Here is a 10,429-nt window from a genome sequence, read left to right as displayed (position 1 = left end):
AACCCTCTTACACTGTTGGTGGGAATGTGAACTGGTGCAGCCGCTCTGGAAAACTGTGTGGAAGTTCCCAAAGAGTTAAAAATAGACCTGCCCTACGACCCAGCAATTGCACTGTTGGGGATTTACCCCAAGGATACAGATGCAATGAAACACCGGGTCACCTGCACCCCGATGTTTATAGCAGCAATGGCCACAATAGCCAAACTGTGGAAGGAGCCTCGGTGTCCATCGAAAGATGAATGTATAAAGAAGATGTGGTTTATGTATACAATGGAATATTACTCAGCCATTAGAAATGACAAATACCCACCATTTACTTCAACGTGGATGGAACTGGAGGGTATTATGCTGAGTGACGTAAGTCAATCGGAGAAGGACAGTGTATGTTCTCATTCATTTGGGGAATATAAATAATAGTGAAAGGGAATATAAGGGAAGGGAGAAGAAATGTGTGGGAAATATCAGAAAGGGAGACAGAACATAAAGACTCCTAACTCTGGTAACGAACTAGAGGTGGTGGAAGGGGAGGAGGGCGGGGGGTGGGGGTGAATTTGTGACGGGCACTGAGGGGGACACTTGACGGGATGAGCACTGGGTGTTATTCTGTATGTAGGTAAATTGAACACCAATAAAAAATTTATTAAAAAAAAGATTTGAGTAGAATTCAATAAAATAGAGACCAGAAGAACTGTGGAACATATCAACAAAACCAGGAGTTGGTTCTTTGAAAGAAAATAGAAAACCATTAGCCAGCATTATTAAAAACAAGAGAGAAGCCTCTAATTAATGAAATCACGAATGAAAAAGGAGAGATCACCACCAACACCAAGGAAATATAAACGATTTTAAAAACATATTATGAGCAGCTATATGCCAATAACTTAGACAACCTAGAAGAAATGGATTCATTTCTGGAAAACCACAAACTACCAAAACTGGAACAGGAAGAAATAGAAAATATGAACAGGTCGATAACCAGGGCAGAAATTGAAGCAATCATCAAAAACCTCCCAAGACACAAAAGTCCAAGGCCAGATGGCTTCCCAGGGGAATTCTATCAAACGTTTCTAGAAGAAACAATACCTATTCTATTAAAGCTGTTCGGAAAGACAGAAAGAGATGGAATACTTCCAAACTCGTTCTATGAGGCCAGCATCACCTTAATTCCAAAACCAGATGAAGACTCCACCAAAAAAAACGAGAATTATAGACCAATTTCCCTGATGAGCACAGATGCAAAAATTCTCAACAAGATATTAGCCAATAGGATTCAACAGTACTTTAAGAAGATTATTTACCATGACCAACTGGGATTTATCCCCGGGATCTTAAAAGCCCTCTACAAAAAGCCCACAGCAAATATCATTCTCATGGGGAAAGTTGGGAGCCTTTCCCTAAGATCAGGAGAACGACAGGGATGTCCACTCTCACCACTGCTATTCAACATAGTACTAGAAGTGCTCACCTCAGCAATCAGGCAACAAAAAGAAATAAAAGGCATTCAAATTGGCAAAGAAGTCAAACTCTCTCTCTTCGCAGATGACATGACAGTGTATATATAAAACCCAAAAGACTCCACAAGATTGCTAGAACTCATACAACAATTCGGCAGTGTTGCAGGATCCAAAAATCAATGCCGAGAAATCAGTGGCATTTCTCTACACTAACTATGAGACTGAAGAAAATGAAATTAAGGAGTCAGTCCCATTTATAATTGCACCAAAAAGCATAAGATACCTAGGAGTAGATCTAACCAAAGAGGTAAAGGATCCATACCCAAAAAACTACAGAACGGTTCTGAAGGAATTTGAGGAAGACAGAAAGAGATGGAAAAATATTCCATGCTCATGGATTGGAAGAATTAATATTGTGAAATTGTCAATGCTACCCAGGGAAATTTACACATTTATTGCAATCCCTATCAAAATACCATGGACTTTATTCAGATAGTAGGAACAAATCATCTTAAGATTTGTGTGGAGTCAGAAAAGACCCCAAATAGCCAGGGGAATATGAAAAAAAAAATCCAGAGCTGGGGGCATCACAATTCCACATTTTAGGTTGTACTACAAAGCTGTGGTCATCAAGACAGTGTGGTGCTGGCACTAAAACAGACACATAGATCAATGGAACAGAATAGAGAACTTAGAAATGGCCCCTCAACTCTATGGTCAACTAATATTCGACAAGGGAAGAAAGATTATCCACTGGGAAAAGGACAGTCTCTTCAAGAAATGGTGCTGGGAAAATTGGACATCCACATGCAGAAGAATGAAACTAGACCATTTTCTTACACCATACACAAAGATAAACTCAAAATGGATGAAAGATTTAAATGTGAGACAAGATTCCATCAAAATCCTAGAGAAGAACACAGGCAACACCCTTTTTGAACTTGGCCACAGCAACTTCTTGCAAGATACATTCATGAAGGCAAGAGAAACAAAAGCAAAAATGAATTATTGGGACTTCATCAAGATCAAAAGCTTCTGCATAGCAAAAGAAACAGTCCACAAAACTCAAAGACAACCTACAGAATGAGAGAAGAAATTTGCAAATGACGTATCAGATAAAGGGCTAGTATCCAAGATCTCTAAGGAACTTATGAAACTCAACAGCAAAGAAACAAACAATCCAATCATGAAATGGGCAAAAGACATGAAGAGAAATTTCTCAGAGGAAAACATATATATGGCCAACCAGCACATGAGAAAATGTTCTGCATCACTGGCCATCAGGGAAATACAAATCAAAACCACAATGAGATACCACCTCACACCAGTGATTATGGTGAAAATTAACAAGACAGGGAACAACAAATTTTGGAGAGGGTGTGGAGAAAGGGGAACCCTCTTCCACTGTTGGTGGAAATGTAAACTGCTACAGCCACTCTGGGAACCTGTGTGGAGGTTCCTCAGTTAAAAATAGATCTGCTCTATGACCCAGGAATTTCACTGCTAGGGATTTACCCCAAGGATAAATTAGAAACAACAAATACCCACCATTTGCTTCAACGTGGATGGAACTGGAGGGTATTATGCTGAGTGAAGTAAGTCAATCGGAGAAGGACAAACATTATATGGTCTCATTCATTTGGGGAATATAAAAAATAATGAAAGGGAATAAAGGGGAAAGGAGAGAAAATGAGTGAAAATATCAGTGAGGATGACAAAACATGAGAGACTCCAAACTCTGAGCAATGAACAAGGGCTCGTGGAATGGGAGGTGGTGGGGGGCTGGGGTGACTGGTGACGGGCACTCCGGTGGACACTTGACAGGATGAGCACTGGTTGATATGCTATATGTTGGCAAATTGAACTGCAATAAAAAATAATAAAAAATAAAAATAGAAAAACTGGAAAAACAAAAGACAAAAAACAAATGTGATTCAACTTGCATTGTTATTAATATTCGATGTTTTCCTCAATACAATGAGATTTAACAGATAGATACAATGCAAAAATAAAAGAAAAAAAAAGGCTGTCACCTCAACTAACTTGCAGACAAATGGATTCTCCTGATAAGTCCTAAAATATCGTAAGTTTCATTTTCATTTTCTTAAATTACCTTCCTTATGGAACATGAGAAGAGTAATTCTAAAGTGGGATATATTATAGCTCAGGAAATATCAAGGCATATGTATAATCAAATATCTTGAAACAATTTTTTAAACAATTGGATCCTAGGCAATATTTAATAATTTGAATAAAATCTGCAAATAGCTGCATGTGTCTATAAAAGCAGACACAGTTTTACATGTATAAGTAATCAAGCAAGGTCAACTGTAAAATGTTAGAAAGTTGCAGCCTTTTTATTTAGTACCCAGAGAATGTCAGTAATTTAACATTATATTGTGATAAATGTTGCTCACAGAGTTTTAACAAGAACAAAAATAAACATAATTTCTATGTCATCTTTGGCATGTTTTAAATTCAAAATGTTAGCCATTTCTTTAGCAGCACTGTGAGGGAAAGAAACACTGTAAAATGCACTACTGCATTTGATTTTACACGAAAAAAAGTACATTGAAAACTGTAATGTGAAAAGAAATAGTGCTTTAAAGAAAACGTTTATAAAAGAAATGATAGTATAAACTCCATAATGTAGTCAGAAAAAGAAAATACAGTTATCTGAACAACGGGAACCCCTTTGTTCTAAAACTTGCAACTTTTAAAGTACATGTTTTTAAGTACACACAATTTCAGTTTAACACACACAATTCAATTTCTGCCTTGAGAAGTGCAATAAAATGCCAATAAACATATTTTCTATACCAGAAAATAAGTTTAGGAATCCCGAAGTATATGGAAAGTGTAGGGAAGACATTTTTTTATAGTAACTATAATCTCAAACTTTGTTCTCTCTGCATAAACCCTACATAACTCACAACTACCAATAATACTTATTTTTTTTATTAAAAAAACAAATACAGAAAAACCATATTCTTTTTTTGTACTATGGAATTTAATACAAAATAAATTCTCATTTCCAAACCATGCTGGCAAGTTTTCTTGTATAACTTTTAAAATGGATGGGTGGTTGTTTTTGCTAGAATGATTTTGTGAAGTTAAAAAAAATATTGTACTAAAATACAAACTTACAGTTTTTTGCTTTTAGTGGCATCAATTTCAGAGAGAGTGGATATAAAAAGAGGACTCAAATATGACCTGAGTAATATTAGTTTGATAGGAAAGAAAAAAAGCAAATAAATCTAATTAGTCACATTATGGAAATTTATTAATAAACTAATGCACTTAGTACATTCTCTAAAACTGTTCTACATAAAATTAGATGTTTAATAAATACCTTTTGAAGAGTAAATTAGTTCACATAATTAGATAAATAGTATGAAAGTTAAATGGCCATCCAAAAAAGGCTCTATTGTCCAAGGTTCAGAAATATGAATATAGAACAAATCTTAACTTGCCAATCACATATATATTTATTTCTGAGCATTTACCTAAGATTTCTTGCTGGTCAATAAAAAGGTATATAATTTGTAGAATATATATATAAACAAATTTGAATTTCTATATCCTAAAAATACTTTCCCTTTGTATTTTTCTTTCATACCTTCAAGTATTAGCAACCAAACTGAATTTTAGATGATCAAGCATTATCAGTTTATTCAAATGATATGATGGACTTCACTATATTGTAAGAATAAAACCAGGAACAGTGCATTCAGGAGTATAATGTCTTTGTGAATAACCACTATCAATTCCACTGCACTCTTGCATAGGAAGGCAGATAGCAGACTACTGAATTCTTCTGTTAATTTCAGCAATTATTTATACTGAGATATACACCAAAAATACCTAAATAAGCTTCAACATATAAGAAATTTTCCTAAAGGAGTTTAATTGCAGTTGACTATATATGGCTTACATTCTTGTTGAGAAGTAATGTTGAGGATCTCTGTGTCCTGAAATGCAGACAAAGGATCTGCACACTTAAACTCCACTGATAGTTTCCATTCAACTTTTCTGTACTCTTGTTTATCGATACAATAGGAGTAGAGGCTAGGGTAGCTGGAGATTCCTTATGTTATAGGCTATGTAATATGTGAAATAAGAGTACAAATAAATATGCACTTAACAACTGTCTCCCTCCACACCATTCTGTCATATAAGTTCATTGTAATTAAAAAGCTTAAAAGTTTCTTGGAGGGGAAAAAGTATATTGAGAAGTAGAAAGGGTGAAATAGAAAAGAAACAGTTTGTGGGATAATCTGATCCTGGGCATACTGTGTAAATTCCTTGCCTAGAAATAGCTTCCCTTATAATAATAATAAACAATTATTCTTATCTGGTTAGATGGCCTAAAAGTCCAGCAATTAGAAATTGATTAATGGGAATTTTCCTTGAAAAATGCCAATTATTTATTAGCCACTAACAGAAAAAAAAAAGAATTAATTTAAATGAGATCACTCTCACCCTTTTAGCTGAATATAGCTGCTTTGTGAGAATGAAAGTTCTGATTTGGGGAAGGCGAAGGGTATGAGGTGCTTTTGGGGCACAGAATCCTTCTGGAGGAAGCTTTAATTATGGAGTCCTCTATGAGGTGCTCAAGTAGGATAGCACATGGGACTAGAAAGCCAGGAGAAAGAGAATACATAGAATGCCACAGACATTCTTTGCCTAATTTAAAACCCAAGCTTTCTGGTTGATCTTAAGGCCAAGTTAGGCAGTTCTTTTCCTTTTCATAAACGAAGGGTCTCATACTGTCAGGAAAATACTATTCAATCAGTATGAGTAGCTTTCTGTGAGCAGTACTATCTTAACATAATGTTTCAATAAGGAGACACTGTAAATACCAAGCATCTGTTCTTAAGTTTGTGGGTTGCCTATACATGAGAAATCCCTTTGAGTTAGCCAGAGGTTCTATCAAATGTGTATGTGTAATTACCAATGGCAATAAATTACAAAAACTAAAGTTTAGGCATTTCTAGGTCTAACAAAATAGGCTCAAGTTTGATTTTCATGAAATAACTGAAACCATTATTCCCCAGAAAATTATCACCACTGCATTTAAATTATCTTACTAAAGGTTTCCTGAGTTTATTCATGATAATATGTGCTTTAGGATAATAAATTATTAGTCTACTTGGGCAAACCTGGTGTTTTCCCTCTGAGGAAAAAAATACAATATCCTCTCCCTTCCAGAACGATAAAAACTCCAAATTGTGCTATCATTAAATACTAGCAAGAACCATCAACTAGAAAGAAAAGAAAAGCAATGTAAATTAATTGTTCATGAATCCATTAGAAACCACAATATTCTAAAATTTTATAGAAAGGATTTGTTTTTACTAGTTAAGCATTTATAGAAGCCCCTCCAAAAAAGCTCCTCTTCACATCTACATTTTTTCTCTAGACAAAATAAATGGACATGATTAGGCATCCCTACCTGGTTTCCTTCTATAAAATAAGAGTATGTAGTTTGAAGATTTCCCTTATAATAAAGTTGTCCTTACTAATGTTTTTAACCTACTTTATATGAACTTTCCGGCAGAAATGGTTTACACAATTATTGGGAAAATCCACTAGCTTATCTGTATTTTTTATCATTTGTCAGTCCTCACTGAGCAATGAAAAATCATGCTATTCATTGTTTAATTCTAATTGTGCTCCCTTCATTAAAGGACTGTATGCTATTACCCTTCTGAGCAACCTCACTGAAAAATTAATAAAGATCAGCCACTTAAAAATATATTGATTATGGAAAGATTGCAAGTTATTTTGTGATATTTTACACTTTCCAATTCTACTTTTCCTAATGGTATTAATAGAAAAGCATACATGGAAATAGTGTCTCTGTTCTGAAAAGTTCATACCAAAATCATACCTTGCTTTGTCATATTAATTGTGATAAGAAGTCATAACAGCACAAACAAGATGACAAGAGGAAAGTAAGTCAGAATATATGGACACAGATTGTTACATGCAAGTACTTCTAGTAATAAAGCAAAATGAGGAAGGAAAAGGCCAAATTGGGAAATAAAAATCCACAAGATATGATACTGGTCTATTTCTAAGTAATGTTTTCCATGTGGCATTAGATTTTTTAATGTCTTTCAATTATTGCAAAAAGACATCTCAAATTAATGGTATATACTTTTATACATTACATCCAATAGACAGACTTTGTATGTAGAATATATATCACTTACATTATAAAGAGAATACATGTAGTTTTCCTTTATTGAATACCAAAGTTACAAGTCTTCTAGCCTAAATGGTATACTTCAGTGCTCAGTAATCAACTTTCTCTCTGAATTAAGCAAAATAAAATACACAGTAAACAGTACACTTAGCACGTAACAAGTAGTTCACTTATATTCACTAAACAAAACTATAACATCCTCCAGTTTACATTCATGAGTTCTTTCTGTTAGTAGTAGTAGTAGAAGTACTAGTACTAGTAGTAACGGTATTTTCTTCAACAACATGAAAAGATTTTTTAAAATTCCACCATTTAGAGAAAACGATATATGTTATCTAGTGGTTCTGAGTAAGTTTAATAAGACCAATTTTGTCAGACCTTTTTTATAAATATGATTAAAAATGTGTTCATATTTTGTGTAAATCATTAATATTACTTCCTTTTCAAATTTTATCTCTTTGTAGCATTGTCTAAAGTTAACTGAAATGCATTATACTGTATCATGTATGCTAAGCCCACAAGTCCATTACAATAAAATTTAAACTATATTACCATAGGATTCCAGGTAAACTAATATGCTATACTGTAATTCAATTTTGTAAGTCCAAAAAAAAAAAAAAAAAAAACCAGTGTAGTTCATTATAAAAGGGACAGGTAATGGTTAAATCCAATTGATTAACTTGAAATTCAGCTTATTCAGCTTATTCGTATCATGAACGTAGTGGCAACACATGTACTTTATTTTCAAAGGCTTAACTATTACCTATTTAGTAGATTACAAGACCAATATAAAGCCTTTGGCTAAAAAATTCCTCACTTGTACTGCAATTCAATTAGATGTAAAATTTACAGAGGACTTGTGGAAACCTTTATTTCTAGATGAGGACATGTATGGATAATACATATGTCTGTGTGCACACATAATTTGTGATTTAAATCTTCTGTAAAAACTTTGGCACCAACCATATGAGGAGTTACATATTAGCACAAATGAATGTAGCCTCTTGGTTGTATGTGATAACAAGCTTCTACAATACATTTTTTGTTCCTTTTTCCTTTTTAAAAAGTCTGTTCTTCAGGATCTGATGTTCAAAAATATTGGCATTGGTTGGCATTACACTATTATATTTGCATCCTGATAATTGATAATGATTCCCTAAATCATTATTTTATGAGACCAGAAAAACTATTAAGAATTTTTTATGAAAGGAACTTTACAAGTTAGTGTGCAGAGAAATTGTTAGGACCTTGTAGACACCAATTATATACTTAAACACTTAGTCACCACTGCAAAACAACATTGTTTGAATACTGTTGGCCTGTGTTTTTTTTTTTTTAATCTCATCTCCCTAAAAAAAGGGAGGTTTAAACAGAATATTCAAGTGATACAGCAGAATATGATGCCTTTGATTTAAGATTAGGCAAAAAGCCACACATTTAATTTTTCTTCATCCAGTATGGCTGAGAAACACTAGAAATCTTACAGGCCAGTTGATGTACGTTTTTTCATGCTCCGTCGCTGAGCTAAATTTGAAGCAGCAACAGGCTCAAGGACTGGTTGAAAGGTCTTGTGAGTCAGGGCAGAATATGCGGTGACTACTGCTCCCTAAAATAAGGAGAAATAAGAGAAATTGAGTAACAATCTCTGGAGGTAAAAAAATTCCACCTTATATCATTAGAGATTTCAGTAGACTACAACCTTATTTCTGAGGAAAATAATTGCGTATACTTGATCTATGCATTGACATTCCCTTCATGCATTAATACCTGTTTACTTGTATATTTTTTCATTTCAATGACTATGTCTACTCCAAATTTTTAAAATATTAAAATGAATTCTTTTTATCAGTCTTTCATCACTGAAATATTTGTTTTAAATATTTTAATAATTTAATTTTTAATATAAGTTGTATATATTTAAGACATAGAACATATCTTGATGTACATATACATAGTACAGTGATTACTATAGTCAAACTAACATATCTTCTCCTTACATAGTTATCATTTTTTTGTGATGAAAGCATGTGAAATCTACTCTTAGCAAATTTCCAATATTAAAACAGTAGTTGATAATAATGCATATTAGATATCTAGATTTATTCATTCTATATAATTACACCTTTGTACTTTGACCAATATATCCCCAATTTCCACTCTTCCCTGCCCCTGGTAGCAACCTTTCTACTCTCTGCTTTTATATATTTGACTTTTAAAAAATTCCACATATTAGAGAGCTTGTGTATTCTTTTTCTTTCTGTGTCTGGCTTATTTCACTTAGCATAATGTCTTCAAGGTTTATCCATGTTGAAAATGGTAGGATCTCCTTTTTTAAAGCTGCAAAATATCCCATTGTATATATGTACATCACTATTCATTTATCCTCAAAGAATCTCCATGCTCCCATATTCAGTGCAGCATTATTCACAATAGCCAAGACATGGAAATAACCTAAGTATCCATCAACAGATGAATACATAAAAAACTAAAATCTTAAATCTAGGTTCACTGTCTGTAAATATGGGAATTTGCACCATGGTTATTAATTTAGGAACCAATAGCAACATTTTCTTTCCATATGAAACTTGCATTTAATACACTTCTAGCCCCAGTATCTCAAAAGTAAGTCAAATACAAATAATTTTTATTAATCATCAGAAAGGTAATAGGTAGAGAAGATTAATAAGAATCCATGTTTTTTTATTTAAAAGAAGCAATAATAAAACCAAAAACAATCTATAAATACACCTGTAAAAAATAAAGG

General features: G+C 33.4%; 1 protein-coding gene across 5 annotated transcripts in view; it reads right to left on the bottom strand.

Annotated features, from left to right (window-relative positions):
* Positions 1-3,382: 3,382 nt before the first annotated feature.
* The window catches only part of RPS6KA6 (ribosomal protein S6 kinase A6), a 195,577-nt gene continuing 188,530 nt past the window's right edge, over positions 3,383-10,429 (bottom strand). For all 5 annotated transcript variants that reach the window (XM_072815168.1, XM_072815167.1, XM_072815166.1 and 2 more), the window contains one exon: positions 3,383-9,271. In XM_072815168.1, the coding sequence (XP_072671269.1) occupies positions 9,146-9,271 (126 nt within the window). In that variant the 3' untranslated portion in view covers positions 3,383-9,145. The remainder of the gene's footprint in view (positions 9,272-10,429) is intronic.

This window comes from Canis lupus, chromosome X (genome assembly GCF_048164855.1).
Source record: "Canis lupus baileyi chromosome X, mCanLup2.hap1, whole genome shotgun sequence".
Classification (NCBI taxonomy): Eukaryota; Metazoa; Chordata; class Mammalia; order Carnivora; family Canidae; genus Canis; species Canis lupus.
This window is presented reverse-complemented; position numbering and strand designations above follow the sequence as displayed.